The 16,575-nt window shown below is 38.9% G+C and overlaps 1 protein-coding gene across 1 annotated transcript in view; it reads right to left on the bottom strand.

Annotated features, from left to right (window-relative positions):
• Positions 1 to 671: 671 nt before the first annotated feature.
• LOC121377488 (adenosine deaminase-like) overlaps positions 672 to 16,575 on the bottom strand; it is a 31,273-nt gene continuing 15,369 nt past the window's right edge. Inside the window, exons 5-8 of the mRNA XM_041505498.1 lie at positions 10,919 to 11,121; positions 8,604 to 8,770; positions 7,184 to 7,310; positions 672 to 4,180 (exon numbers count right to left, since the gene is read on the bottom strand). Coding sequence (XP_041361432.1) covers positions 4,091 to 4,180; positions 7,184 to 7,310; positions 8,604 to 8,770; positions 10,919 to 11,121 — 587 coding nt within the window. The 3' untranslated portion in view covers positions 672 to 4,090. The remainder of the gene's footprint in view (positions 4,181 to 7,183; positions 7,311 to 8,603; positions 8,771 to 10,918; positions 11,122 to 16,575) is intronic.

Raw genomic sequence — 16,575 nt, 5'->3', positions numbered from 1 at the left:
TATCTTAAGGCATTCAAAAACAAAAAAGTCCGAAAATATTTTTTCCGTATCTCCTAAGTTCAAGGGCTATAACTCTGTCAACAATGGGTAAATTACCATGAAAGTCTCAACCACCCCCCTATAAACTTCGCTCGCCAGTCTAGGCACGTCCATCCGCCCACAGTAAACTTCCTGCACATGCATTTAAATGAACTGGAGAAACGTTGGATATACAGTTGCGACAGCAGGTTTCCTCTCTCAATATCTGTGTGGTCTTTAACTATATGCCTGACGCCATATAACCATAAATAAAATGTGTTGAGTGTGTTGTTAAATATAATGTTTTCTTCCATACCTCATAACGGGCAGGAGTTAGCCGAGTCGGATGAGTGCTCGACTGAAGTGTTCACGTCCCAGGATCAAACCACCTCAGTAGATCCATTCAGCTGATTGTGTGTTTTTTTCTCGTTCCAACCAGTGCACCACAACTGGTAAATTTAGATGGATTTTGTGTCTACTTAACAAAGTCAAAATGAAGAGATATACATGTAGGTAGAATTCCAATTGTCAACTTTTGTATGTAACGTTACAATGAAAATTGCCAGCTTATTTCAACAAGCCTGAAAAAACATCCAAAATAATCACAGCAACCACAACACATTTTGTTTCTAAAAAATAACGAGTACTAATCCTTTTGTTTTTAAAATATTTATTTAATATAATAAGAACATGCTTAAAATTGACAGATAACAGAATTTCTTTGGTTTACAAAATATATAATATATGATTCAGTGCACAACAATATGATATTGATCTAGTGTATAGCAAAATGTAGTAAATAGAAAAACTGAATACTAGTGCATACGATAATTGATTTTAATTTTCATATACGTGACCTGAGATTGGCAAACCTGATTTTGTGAATACAAGACTTAGTTATTACAACACCACGACTGGTATATCAAAGGTTGTGGTATGTACTACCCTGTCTGTGGGACGGTGCATATAAAAGATCCCTTGCTGCTAATCGAAAAGAGTATCCCATGAAGTGGCGACAGCGGGTTTCCTCTCAATATCTGTGTGGTCCTTAACCATATGTCTGACGCCTAACAACTGTAAATAATGTGTTGAGTGCATCGTTAAATAAAACATTTCTATTTTATTCTAGTTGTCATAAGGTTCGAACAAGAAGTAAAATATGGCCTGCTGTTTTAGTTGGTTCTTTTTATATATAAATAGCAAGCCAACAGAAATACGTTCTGCTGAGAAGGAAGGAAGGAAGGAAATGGTTTATTTAACGATGCACTCAACACATTTTATTTACGGTTATATGGCGTCGGACACATGGTTATGGACCACACAGACATTGAGGGAGGAAACCGACTGTCGACACTTAATGAGCTAATCTTTTCGATTAACAGCAAGGGATCTTTTATATGCACCATCCCATACATAGGATAGCACATACCACAGCCTTTAATGTACCAGTCGTGGTGCACTGGCTGGAGTGAGAAATAGCCCAATGGGCCCACTGACGGGGATCGATCCCAAACGGACCGTGCATCAAGCGAGCACTCTACCACTGGGCTACGTCTTGCCCCCGTTGGGCTGAGAAATGATTATGGACTGCTGGACATGAGAAAACACAGGGTGAAGAGGGTTTGGGACGGTGAGTGGAAAATTAGGATCTCTGAGATGTATGTTAGAGCATACCTGGGCACCGCTCACGTGAAAGAAAGAATTTGACGTCAATTGACCGGAACTAGAACTGTGTACTTTGGAAGATTTTGTAGCCATTCGGCTGTTGAATGTGGCAAATAAAGTTCCATATGGCAAATAAAGTTCCATATTATTTTCCTCATGGAAAAAGAACAAAAAATATATTACATGTATACAAGATTGCGACATGGATGTAGCCCTTTAAACGCCGATTTTTACAGATGTGGACTTACCACAGACCCTTCGTGTAAATGGATACAGATTAGAAAACAATATTAATTTTTTTCTTTCAATGTAAAAAATATGAACAACAGAGACAGATTCTATGTAATTCCTTACACCATTTTCAACCAATAGATTTATAATTACATGTACTGTTACGTGTATATGGTCGAAGCACATTAAACAATGCTAATAATAAAGAAATATTTACTTATGTTCAAATATATATTAAAAAACTCATCATTTTGATTAATACAGTATTATTTAAATTACCATAAGGATTATTTGTAAATGTGATTGCGAGTTTAACTGCACATGATGTACTATTTGTGTAATTTTTGCATCATTTTGTTTTATTCACATTCTTTTGTATATAATACATTTCCTTGCACTGGTTATCCTTGAATGTATACATGTAGTTTATATTTACAGCTACATGTATGTAATATAGGTTGCCAAGTATATTGTATGAATATAGAAGAGGGCCTCGTAAGTTGTCAAACTTGTGCCCAATTCTTTTGTCAATGACAAAAAAATATAGGTCATGTGACATAGGCCCGATCGACTCGACTCGAGTATTTCAGACTAGATTTTTAATGAACACTCTTTAAATTATTTGTTTTAGTACAGTAAATAAGAATATATTTAAGTTTTGTGATAACAATATAAAACTTGTATTTTTGAATGTGACAGAATGTAGCTAGCATCTTAACAAACAAAAAAGACGTCATGTATCTTGTGTGTAATACTCGATTTGCGTACACAAAAATGGAATAAATAATGATTTTTTGACTATTCCTGTAGAATTGCAGAATAAAAGAAATAATAGGTTACTGTCTTAAGATATCGGCTTTATCCTGCTCAGGTCGAATGGCGAATGTAGGATAAACCCGATATCTTAAGACAGTAACCAGTTATTCCCCGTGTATAATATCTTTTTTGAATGTCATGGTGTTGTAGTTAAAAGTAAAATTTCATCATTGATCATCAGTTATGATCAGTTTGCACCCAACTGTTAACTTCTAATTACATAATTGATTACAATTACATATATACAGATAAAATGGATTTAAAGTACAAGAGTCATGCACCTATTGTTGTATTCATCGGAATAAACCATTAATCTTCTTTTTTTTCAATCACAATGCATCTACATGTACATGTACTATTAACTGATATGTATAATTCTTGTTCAGCTATTGTTATGTACAATGTATAATTCTAAGTCTTCTCTTTAATCCTTTTAAAAATTAACTCACAGCAGTGCAATTATTAATTGTTCTCTATCAGTGGCAGATCCAGAAAATCCATTTGGGGGGGGGGGGGGGGAGCCCAATGACAGGCGAAATGACAAGGGAACTTTGGGGGAGGTTTGGATGGGGATCATAAAATGTTTTTAAATTAATATATAATAAAATTATAACTCGCAAAATTTAGTGGGGGACCGGGCCCCTGCCCCCCCCCCCCCCCTTTAGATCTGCCTCTGTTTATAGTCTATAGTCTTCTATTTAATTCTTTTGAAAAAACCAATGTGCAGTAATCTATTACTAATTGTTTTCTATAATTCGTAGTTTTCTGGAGTTTTAAACCTTTTTAAAATCAAAGTGCAGCTGTTATTAATTGTGTTGTATATTTCTAGTCTTAAATGAATAATCTTTTCTTTTTTAAAATCAAAGTGCAGCTACATTCTATTGTTAATTGTGTTTACATTTTAGTCTTAATTACTGAATAATCCTTTCAGTCTTAACTAAATGATCTTTTTTTAAAATTGCATTGTAGTTATATTGTTAATTGTGTTGAATATTTAAGTCTTAACTGAATAATCTTTTCAATCTTAACTAAATAATATTTTCTTGTTTAAAATCACAGTGCAGCTATTGTTAATTGTATTGTATAAATTAGTCTTAACTGAATAATCTTTCCTTTTTTTAAATCAACGTGCAGTTATTGTTAATTGTGTTATATATTTTAGTCTTAACTGAATAATCTTTTCAGTCTGAACTAAATAATCTTCTTTCCTTTTTTATCACAGTACTGCTATTGTTAATTGTGTTGCATATTTTTAGTCAACTGAATAATGTTCTTTTTTTTCCAATTACGATGCAGCTAGTATACATGTACATGTACATTGTAAATTATTGTCCTGCATAGTTCTGGCGTCTCCGCTGTGTTAGTTTTCACCATACACTTCGACCAGTTTCTTTATTATCTCTTGCTTCTCCTTGTCGGAAGCAAAGCTCGACCATGCAGCATTAAAAATCTGACAAAAGAAAAGAAGATGATAAGTCCTGACATGTAATACTACTGCATCTGTTTTCCAAACTGTCAAATCGAAACTTGAGTGAAAGGTTTTAGTAATTACATGACATTGTATAGGGTGTCCCCGTCGGTGGACCCACTGGGCTATTTCTCGTTCCAGCCAGTGCACCACAACTGGTATACCCTTGCTGCTAATCGAAAAGAGTAGCCCATTAAGTGGCAACAGCAGGTTTCCTTTCTCAATATCTGTGTGGTATGTCTGACGCCATATAACCATAAATAAAATGTGTTCAGTGCGTCATTAAATAAAACATTTCCTTCCTTGTATAAGTGCATACCGGTACTACCAAATCAAATCCTACAGACGACCATAGTAACACATGTGGCTAAAACTCCTATCTGCGACATATCAATCAACAAAGAAACCATGGATATAAATACTACCACCCCTCACCCTTAAAGTCAATCAGAAAAAATTGGGGATTAAGCTGCTCATTTCAGAGATAATGGGTTGCGTCTATGACTACCCTAGTTCCGCACACAATTTGAGTATTTGTTTTACAGGTACCCCGCACGTTTCAATCATAAGGCTACTTGAAACAGTGGTACTGATGAAATAAAATTGCATACATTTTTTGGCCAGATATGTCTTTTTTTTACAACCAACACACTCACATTTACCACCAATCACAGGACTTGTGGTGTTAACTTCTCTATCAAAAGGTCAGTGCACCTCGAACTTTGACCCAGCCTGAAGATATTTGATTTAGTACTACCTATATTTCATGATAAATTTACTGAATTGCCTGTAGCACTGAATTAAAAACAAAATACAATAACACAACGAAAAATAGCACTTGTAAGAGATAATAAAAAAGAACACGCATGAACAATAAATCTGCTATTTGATGCCAGACAATACAGGCTGTTGTATATACATGTACATTGTACATTGTACATACCCCAGTACTGATTTCTCTATTTGTTTTTCTGTCTGTCCCAATTAAGAAAAAAAGTTAGTTCGTTTTGTTTAACAACACCACTAGAGCACATTGATTTATTAATCATCGGTTATTGGATGTGAAAGGTTTGGTAATTCTGACAGTGTCTCAGAGAGGAAACCCACAACATTTTATCATTAGCAGCAAGGGATCTTTTATATGCACCATCCTACAGACAGGATAGCACATACCATGGCTCTTTGGTACACCAGTCGTGGTGCTGATGGATAAAAATTACTGATATACATATGTATGGATGGCTTCACACTATATATACATGTAATACGCTACACCGTTCATACAATGTGTAAAGCGATTCTGTAGTTCATACATTGTACTTAATGAACTTCAAAAATTACCATAGATCTAATTATTTGTTTTTCCACCAGTCCACATTCAAGATTTTAATGAGTATCTAATGCTCTCCCTCCTCAGCCCATCACACCTATATATACATGTATACAGTGACTAAACAAATTATACAGCGGTGTCTGTATCTGTTTTTCCATCAGTCATCCCCATCGGTGGATCCATTTGGCTATTTCTTGTTCTAGCCAGTGCTCCACAACTGGTGTAATAAAGGTCGTGGTATGTACTGTCCTGTGTGGGATGGTGCATATAAAAGATCCCTTGCTGCTACTCAAAAAGAGTAACTCATGAAGTGGCGACAGCGGGTTTCCTCTCTCAATATCTGTGTGGTCCTCAACCCATATGTCTGATACCATATAACCATAATTAAAATGTGTTGAGTGCGTTGTTAAATAAAACATTTCTTTCTTCTTTTTTTTTCATCAGTAAATATCCAAGAACTTGACAGGTGGCTACATGCATACATGTATACACTGACTAAACAGAGTACATACCAAAATCTGTATTTGTTTTTTCATCAGTCCAAATTCAAGAGTTAAAGGGACATTCCTGAATTTGCTGCATTGTAAGATGTTTCCAACTAATACAATATTTCTACGATTAAACTTATATTTTAAATATATTTTCTTGTTTAGAATATCAGTGTCTGTATATTCAATGTGTTTCTTGTTGACTTAATATTTGTAAGAAGCCCAAACTGGATTTCGTCTTCAAATAATTTCGTACGTACGAAAAAAAATTTTTTAGGAAATAAATAGTAGTAGTACAAATATTAGAACGATCAGAAACATGTTTATATACAGCCACTAATATTTTATGCAGAAAAATATATTTGATACGTAATTACAATCGTCAAAAAGTCTCTCTTAGTCGATAACATCTTACAAATTGCAGCAAACTCAGGAATGTCCCTTTAATGAGTAGTTACATGTACTTACATACACGTACATTTATCCTGCAACCACCATTTCTATTGACAGAATACGATGATGCATAAAGCAAAGTCATATATTGTGACGTCACACGCATAACTACATTACAAAATCGCTCATTTGACCTCTGTTTTTTATGGTCTGCAGGATAAAGATAATAACTAGTTAATGATGTAGGATATCTGCTTTATCCTGTTCAAGCCGAATGAGAAATTCCGCTCGGTAGAGCGTCGCAGAATTTCCCATTCTTACCGTCACAGAATAAAGCCGATATCCTACGCATTAACTAGTTAATTATTCTCTATAAGCCGATATCCTACGCATTAACTAGTTAATTATTCTCTATAAGCCGATATCCTACGCATTAACTAGTTAATTATTCTCTATAAGCCGATATCGTACGCATTAACTAGTTAATTATTCTCTATAAGCCGATATCGTACGCATTAACTAGTTAATTATTCTCTATAAGCCGATATCCTACACATTAACTAGTTAATTATTCTCTATAAGCCGATATCGTACGCATTAACTAGTTAATTATTCTCTATAAGCCGATATCGTACGCATTAACTAGTTAATTATTCTCTATAAGCCGATATCCTACGCATTAACTAGTTAATTATTCTCTATAAGCCGATATCCTACGCATTAACTAGTTAATTATTCTCTATGTATAAACTGACTAAACAAACTACATACCGATGTCTGTATTTGTTTTTCCGTCAATCCGAACTCGAGAGCCATGAGGTAGTCATCTGTCAGGTCATTACCCAGGACGGTTGGGTCGTCTGTGTTGATGGAGAAGTTAGCGCCATCAGTGGCGAACCTGGTTCACACAAAAGAAAGGAATGTTTATTGGCACCCCAGCACATTCTTGAATTGGTGCATATTATGCTTGTTTTAAAAGCAAATTATTTTTGTTTATGCCATGAACAAAAGAATATTTTAAATCAGTAAGATATAGGCATCTGGCTTCATAGGCGTACAGGCTCCCATTTTTGTATGGGGCCAGGCTTGTTTTTGCCCGAATTAAACGAAAATGCTCGAATCTGGATAACAACATTTATCCTGCAACCACTGTTTCTATTCACAGATTATGACGACTGATTAAAGCAAAGTCACAAAAGTATACTAGCAGATTACGACTTTTGACGTCACACGCATAGCTACATTACAAAATTGCTCATTTGACCTCTAGGTCATCGTACAATGTGGCTGAAATAACAGAAATAATAGCTTTTCCCCTTAATTTTTATGGCAGAGCCTCACAGAATTTCCCATTCTTACCTTCACAGGATAAAGCAGATATTCGACGTCAGTAACTAGTTATTCTCTATTTATTCATACACATGTATTAGCATTAATTACTACCAAACAGCTATATAGGGTTGCAAACAAATCACTACACATTTTTACAGGGATTACAACTAATTTTGAGGGTAGAACAGTGTTCTACGTTGCGACCAAAATGGTCGCCAATGCGACCAAAATGTTGGCATGGCGACTGATTGAATTTATTATCGTCGCCATCTGGCGACTGATTCCAAAAACGTCTAAGTATTAAATTATTTGCCATGTGCGTTCAGAGTCCTAGCAGCGAAAACAAATAAAATTTGTTGACATCATTGTGCAGTCGGAACATTTCGCTATTTACGAAGTTGTCCGATTGATCACTGTGAATTCCGTATTAATTGTCGGTACAATTCGGAACTCGTCGTTGATTTTAGTAATTTGGCGAAAACAATCCAGATACTTACAACACATTCATAAATGATACAAAATGAGTAGTGTCGCACTGTGGCGAGTAACATTTTAAGCTTGGCTAGTAAATTTTGTTTCTCCACTAGCCAAAGAAGAGTAAGTTATAAACCGAGTGCAGAACACTGTAGAATGATGGAATTTTAAATACATGGTAAAAAGGTCTCAGGTTAGCACATTTTGCAGTTGACCACCACCCACTCCCTAAAATAATTGCAGGAGGCAGGCTAAATATTGCCATCAGTTCGATTGTTTCAACCACGGCAATGTAAACATAAAATGCTGTGGGTGAAAAATTCATAAGTTTGAGACCTGTAATCACAAAAAAAAATCATGTTCAAATGACTTAAAGGTGACACACCTGAGAATCGGATGGTCAGTTCTACTTGATGCTCCAGCCGTCTTCAGACTGGATATGGGACACGTCTCAAAATGGATGCCCTCCCGTTTTATTCTCTCATACAATTTGGCATCTAGAATACTGCGGTAGCCATGTCCAATTCTTTCAGCATAGTAATCATCCAGCGCCTACAAATAGCAATCATTCATTGAAATGATACATCAAAAAGGTAAGATGAATTGAAAAAATAAAAAATAAAAATAATAAAATATTGACGTTACATGTTAATTGTAAGAAATTGACATATATACTTTGACATACATACAAAGACAGATCGATTGACATACAAAGTTTGCTTTTTTTAATGACACCACTAGAGCACATTGATTTATTAATCACTGGCTAATTGGATGTCAAATATTTGGTTATTCTGACCAAGTCTAAGAGAAGGAAGGAAGGAAATGGTTTATTTAATGACACACTCAACACATTTTATTTATGGTTATATGGCATCGGACATACAGGTATGGTTAAGGACCACATAGATATTGAGGGAGAAAACCTGCTGTTGCCACTTCATGAGCTACTCTTTTTGACTAGCATCAAGGGATCTTTTATATGCACCATCCCATAGACAAGATAGCACATACCACGGCTTTTGATGTTCCAGTCATGGTGCACTGACTGTCGCGAGAAACAGCCCAGTGGTCTCATTGACGGGAATCGATCCCAAACCGACCACCCATCAAGCGAGTGCTTTACCACTGGGCTACTTCTCACCCCCCCCCTCACCCCCAAGTCTAAGAGAGGAACCCACTACATTTTTCCATTAGTAGCAAGGATCTTTTATATGCATCATCCCACAGAGAGGATAGCACACACTACGACCTTTGATATACCAGTTGTGCTGTACTGGCTGGAATGAGAAATAGCCCTATAGGCCCATCAACAGGGATCGATCCCAAACTGACCTCGCATCAAGCTGGACTACATCCCACAGAGAGGATAGCACATACCATGACATTTGATATACCAGTTGTGGTGTACTGGCTGGAATATGGAATAATAAATAGCCCAAAGGGCCCACCGACGAAGATCGATCCCAAACTGACCATGCATCAAGCTGGACTACATCCCGCCTTACTTTAAAATGTGCGGAAATGTCGTTAAACATCTTTTTAATAACTATTGAAATGTTATCTTTCTACTACTTGCTGCTAAACTACATCAACGTCATACTGAAAAACCAAAATTAGATCAAACCAGGTGAATATGCAAGAATGTTTAAAGGGGGTATCTCTCTGGTGGCTGAAATTTATAAGGGGGGTGGGGGGGGGTGGGGGGTGGATTGAGTTATGCTCTCCTGGAAAATATATTAAATAAAAGGGAAGAAAAGTTGCTTGAGCAGGGGATACCAAACACATATACGGTAAGGTGATATAGCATGCTTTTTTCCTGTGAAGTGAGTGTTATAGTATATACATGTAGTTAAACTATCAGCCTCACTATGTTAGACTTGAAGAAAGAAATGTTTTACTTAACGACGAACTCAACACATTTTATATATGGTTATATGACATCAGACATATGGTTAAGAACCACACAGATATCGAGAGAGGAAACCCGCTGTTGCCACTTCATGGGCTACTCTTTTCAATTAGCTGCAAGGGATCTTTTATATGCACCATCCCAGACAGGGTAGTACATACCACGGCCTTTGATATACCAGTCGTAGTGCACTGGCTGGAATGAGAAATTAGGCTTGAAGACGTCATTGTAAATATTTTGGACCTAATCCGATTTCAAAAATGAAATCGCACAACAAATGTCAAGACCCCTGACTTGTTTAAGAGTCATAGCTCACTAAGACACCTTGTCGCTGTATGTCAGTCCATGTTTTTATTTTGGCATCAGACTGTACATTAACGCAGGTCACGCCGTTTGCCGTGACCAGTCAAGCATTGTTAATCCTTGATTTATTGATTTATTAATCATCAGCTATTGGATATCAAACATTTGGTAATTCTGACATATAATCTTCGGGACGAAACCCGCTACATTTTTCCATTAGTAGCAAGGGATCTTTTATATATATATATATATATATATATATATATATATATATATATATATATATATATATGCACCATCTCACAGACAGGATAGCACAAACCATGACCTCTGATATGCCAGTTGTGGTACACTGGCTGGAGAAAGATATAGCACAATGGGCCCACCACGGGGATCGATAAACCAACCGTGCATCAAGCGAGCGATTTACCATTGGGCTATGTCCCGTTGTGAAATAAACATTCCCTTCCTTTAATGAAATTTACCTCGTACACATTGGCCGGTTCGCCGACCTCCCCCGCGTGTGTTGTCCGATGTATGCCGTCGTTCTTTGCAGTGAGGAAAGCCTGTCTATGTGGACACTCATCTGGATGTTGGTCGCTTAGAAACTCGGACATTGCGATGTCAATACCGACCACACCGCTGTTCCGAAATTCCTTACACAGGCTAGCCACCTCTTTAGACCATTCTGAATTATAACAGTTTTAAAATAGGTTTGATTTGTTTAACGACACCACTAGAGAATATGATTAATCATCGGCTATTGGATGTCAAACATTTGGTCATTTTTCACTACATTAGCAGCAACGGATCTTTTATATGTACCATCCCATCGACAGGATAGCACATATCACAGCCTTTTATACACCAGTCATCGTGCACTGGTTGCAACAAGAAATAACCCAATGGACCCTCCAGTGGGGTTGATCCTAGACCGACCATTCATCAATCGAGCGCTCTACCACTGGGCTACATCCAGCCACTTTAAAATAACAAATAATAAAAGACTCCATCATGTGTGGTCATGTGGGTGTACTTTTTCTATCCCACATGACCGCATATGATTGAGTCTTTTTCTGCCATCAATTCAATAAATAAACCATTATTTTACATGAATAAAACAAAGATAACTGAAAAATTAACTTCTTTATTTGCCCGTTTTATCATAAATAACCTACACTATCATATTTGCTGTGTTTGTTTCATGTGTTACATATAATTGTAAATATTTTTACATATAAAAGTAAAAATAAATTGTACATATAAAAGTACACCCAAATATAATTTAACACTACAAATTAATAAGACAGTTTTTATAATGAAAGTTTGAATAACAAATTATTCTATCTTGCATAGCTAGGGATGGGAGAACTCACATTCTGTATGGGCTGACATCATAGAATGGGTCTGTCTTGCATAGCTAGGGATGGGAGAAAGATTTATTCCGTATGGGCTGATGTCGTGGAATGGGTCTGTCTTGCATAGCTAGGGATGGGAGAAAGATTTATTCTGCATGGGCCGACATAGAATGGGTCTGTCTTGCATAGCTAGGGATGGGAGAAAGATTTATTCTGTATGGGCTGACATCGTGGAATGGGTCTGTCTTGCATAGCTAGGGATGGGAGAAAGATTTATTCTGTATGGGCTGATGTCGTGGAATGGGTCTGTCTTGCATAGCTAGGGATGGGAGAAAGATTTATTCTGTATGGGCTGATGTCGTGGAATGGGTCTGTCTTGCATAGCTAGGGATGGGAGAAAGATTTATTCCGTATGGGCTGATGTCGTGGAATGGGTCTGTCTTGCATAGCTAGGGATGGGAGAAAGATTTATTCTGTATGGGCTGACATCATAGAATGGGTCGGTCTTGCATAGCTAGGGATGGGAGAAAGATTTATTCCGTATGGGCTGATGTCGTGGAATGGGTCTGTCTTGCATAGCTAGGGATGGGAGAAAGATTTATTCTGCATGGGCCGACATAGAATGGGTCTGTCTTGCATAGCTAGGGATGGGAGAAAGATTTATTCTGTATGGGCTGACATCATAGAATGGGTCTGTCTTGCATAGCTAGGGATGGGAGAAAGATTTATTCTGTATGGGCTGATGTCATAGGAATGGGTCTGTCTTGCATAGCTAGGGATGGGAGAAAGATTTATTCTGTATGGGCTGACATCATAGAATGGGTCTGTCTTGCATAGCTAGGGATGGGAGAAAGATTTATTCCGTATGGGCTGATGTCGTGGAATGGGTCTGTCTTGCATAGCTAGGGATGGGAGAAAGATTTATTCTGTATGGGCTGACATCATAGAATGGGTCTGTCTTGCATAGCTAGGGATGGGAGAAAGATTTATTCCGTATGGGCTGATGTCGTGGAATGGGTCTGTCTTGCATAGCTAGGGATGGGAGAAAGATTTATTCTGTATGGGCTGACATAGAATGGGTCTGTCTTGCATAGCTAGGGATGGGAGAAAGATTTATTCTGTATGGGCTGATGTCGTGGAATGGGTCTGTCTTGCATAGCTAGGGATGGGAGAAAGATTTATTCCGTATGGGCTGATGGGCTGTCTTGCATAGCTAGGGATGGGAGAAAGATTTATTCTGCATGGGCCGACATAGAATGGGTCTGTCTTGCATAGCTAGGGATGGGAGAAAGATTTATTCTGTATGGGCTGATGTCATGGAATGAGTCTGTCTTGCATAGCTAGGGATGGGAGAAGATTTATTCCGTATGGGCTGATGTCGTGGATTGAGTCTGTCTTGCATAGCTAGGGATGGGAGAAAGATTTATTCCGTATGGGCTGATGTCGTGGAATGGGTCTGTCTTGCATAGCTAGGGATGGGAGAAAGATTTATTCTGCATGGGCTGATAGCTAGGGATCATAGAATGGGTCTGTCTTGCATAGCTAGGGATGGGAGAAAGATTTATTCTGTATGTATGGGCTGATGTCGTGGAATGGGTCATGGAATGGGTCTGTCTTGCATAGCTAGGGATGGGAGAAGATTTATTCTGTATGGGCTGATGTCGTGGATTGAGTCTGTCTTGCATAGCTAGGGATGGGAGAAAGATTTATTCCGTATGGGCTGATGTCGTGGAATGGGTCTGTCTTGCATAGCTAGGGATGGGAGAAAGATTTATTCTGTATGGGCTGACATCATAGAATGGGTCTGTCTTGCATAGCTAGGGATGGGAGAAAGATTTATTCTGTATGGGCTGATGTCATGGAATGGGTCTGTCTTGCATAGCTAGGGATGGGAGAAAGATTTATTCTGTATGGGCTGATGTCATAGAATGGGTCTGTCTTGCATAGCTAGGGATGGGAGAAAGATTTATTCTGTATGGGCTGATGTCGTGGAATGGGTCTGTCTTGCATAGCTAGGGATGGGAGAAAGATTTATTCTGTATGGGCTGATGTCATGGAATGGGTCTGTCTTGCATAGCTAGGGATGGGAGAAAGATTTATTCTGTGTATGGGCTGATGTCATGGAATGGGTCTGTCTTGCATAGCTAGGGATGGGAGAAAGATTTATTCTGTATGGGCTGATGTCGTGGAATGGGTCTGTCTTGCATAGCTAGGGATGGGAGAAAGATTTATTCCGTATGGGCTGATGTCGTGGAATGGGTCTGTCTTGCATAGCTAGGGATGGGAGAAAGATTTATTCTGCATGGGCCGACATAGAATGGGTCTGTCTTGCATAGCTAGGGATGGGAGAAAGATTTATTCTGTATGGGCTGATGTCATGGAATGGGTCTGTCTTGCATAGCTAGGGATGGGAGAAAGATTTATTCCGTATGGGCTGATGTCGTGGAATGGGTCTGTCTTGCATAGCTAGGGATGGGAGAAATTTATTCTGATTTATTCTCTTGCATATGGGCTGATGTCGTGGAATGGGTCTGTCTTGCATAGCTAGGGATGGGAGAAAGATTTATTCTGCATGGGCTGATGGGCTGTCTTGCATAGCTAGGGATGGGAGAAAGATTTATTCTGTATGGGCTGATGTCATGGAATGGGTCTGTCTAGGGATGGGAGAAGATTTATCTATGGGCTGATGTCCATAGCTAGGGGAGAAGATTTATTCCGGGGCTGATGTCATGGAATGGGTCTGTCTTGCATAGCTAGGGATGGGAGAAGATTTATTCATGGGCTGATGTCATGGAGCTAGGGATGGGAGAAAGATTTATTCCGTATGGGCTGATGTCGTGGAATGGGTCTGTCTTGCATAGCTAGGGATGGGAGAAAGATTTATTCTATGGGCTGATGTCGTAATGGGTCTGTCTTGCATAGCTAGGGATGGGAGAAAGATTTATTCTGTATGGGCTGATGTCGTGGAATGGGTCTGTCTTGCATAGCTAGGGATGGGAGAAAGATTTATTCTGTATGGGCTGATGTCGTGGAATGGGTCTGTCTTGCATAGCTAGGGATGGGAGAAAGATTTATTCTGTATGGGCTGACATCATAGAATGGGTCTGTCTTGCATAGCTAGGGATGGGAGAAAGATTTATTCCGTATGGGCTGATGTCGTGGAATGGGTCTGTCTTGCATAGCTAGGGATGGGAGAAAGATTTATTCTGTATGGGCTGATGTCGTGGAATGAGTCTGTCTTGCATAGCTAGGGATGGGAGAAAGATTTATTCCGTATGGGCTGATGTCGTGGAATGGGTCTGTCTTGCATAGCTAGGGATGGGTCTGTCTTGCATAGAATGGGTCTAGCTAGGGATGGGAGAAAGATTTATTCTGTATGGGCTGATGTCATGGAATGGGTCTGTCTTGCATAGCTAGGGATGGGAGAAGATTTATTCCGTATGGGCTGATGTCGTGGATTGAGTCTGTCTTGCATAGCAAGGGATGGGAGAAAGATTTATTCCGTATGGGCTGATGTCGTGGAATGGGTCTGTCTTGCATAGCTAGGGATGGGAGAAAGATTTATTCTGCATGGGCCGACATAGAATGGGTCTGTCTTGCATAGCTAGGGATGGGAGAAAGATTTATTCTGTATGGGCTGATGTCGTGGAATGGGTCTGTCTTGCATAGCTAGGGATGGGAGAAAGATTTATTCTGTATGGGCTGTATGGGCTGATAGCTCGTATGGAATGGGTCTGTCTTGCATAGCTAGGGATGGGAGAAAGATTTATTCTGTGGGCTGATGGGCTGTCTTGCATAGCTAGGGATGGGAGAAAGATTTATTCTGTATGGAATGGGTCTGTCTTGCATAGCTAGGGATGGGAGAAAGATTTATTCTGTATGGGCTGACATCATAGAATGGGTCTGTCGTGGAATGGGTCTGTCTTGCATAGCTAGGGATGGGAGAAAGATTTATTCTGTATGGGCTGATGTCATGGAATGAGTCTGTCTTGCATAGCTAGGGATGGGAGAAGATTTATTCCGTATGGGCTGATGTCGTGGAATGGGTCTGTCTTGCATAGCTAGGGATGGGAGAAAGATTTATTCTGTATGGGCTGATGTCATAGAATGGGTCTGTCTTGCATAGCTAGGGATGGGAGAAAGATTTATTCTGTATGGGCTGACATCATAGAATGGGTCTGTCTTGCATAGCTAGGGATGGGAGAAGATTTATTCCGTATGGGCTGATGTCGTGGAATGGGTCTGTCTTGCATAGCTAGGGATGGGAGAAAGATTTATTCCGTATGGGCTGATGTCGTGGAATGGGTCTGTCTTGCATAGCTAGGGATGGGAGAAAGATTTATTCTGCATGGGCTGACATCATAGAATGGGTCTGTCTTGCATAGCTAGGGATGGGAGAAAGATTTATTCTGTATGGGCTGATGTCATGGAATGGGTCTGTCTTGCATAGCTAGGGATGGGAGAAAGATTTATTCTGTATGGGCTGATGTCGTGGAATGGGTCTGTCTTGCATAGCTAGGGATGGGAGAAAGATTTATTCTGTATGGGCTGACATCATAGAATGGGTCTGTCTTGCATAGCTAGGGATGGGAGAAAGATTTATTCTGTATGGGCTGACATCATAGAATGGGTCTGTCTTGCATGGCTAGGGATGGGAGAAGATTTATTCCATATGGGCTGATGTTGTGGAATGGGTCTGTCTTGCATACATGTAGCTAGGGATGGGAGAAGATTTATTCTGTATGGGCTGATGTCATGGAATGAGTCTGTCTTGCATAGCTAGG

This window comes from Gigantopelta aegis, chromosome 7 (assembly GCF_016097555.1).
Source record: "Gigantopelta aegis isolate Gae_Host chromosome 7, Gae_host_genome, whole genome shotgun sequence".
In the NCBI taxonomy this organism is placed as follows: Eukaryota; Metazoa; Mollusca; class Gastropoda; order Neomphalida; family Peltospiridae; genus Gigantopelta; species Gigantopelta aegis.
The sequence above is the reverse complement of the archived record's forward strand: the minus strand, read 5'-3'. Positions and strand labels throughout refer to the sequence as shown.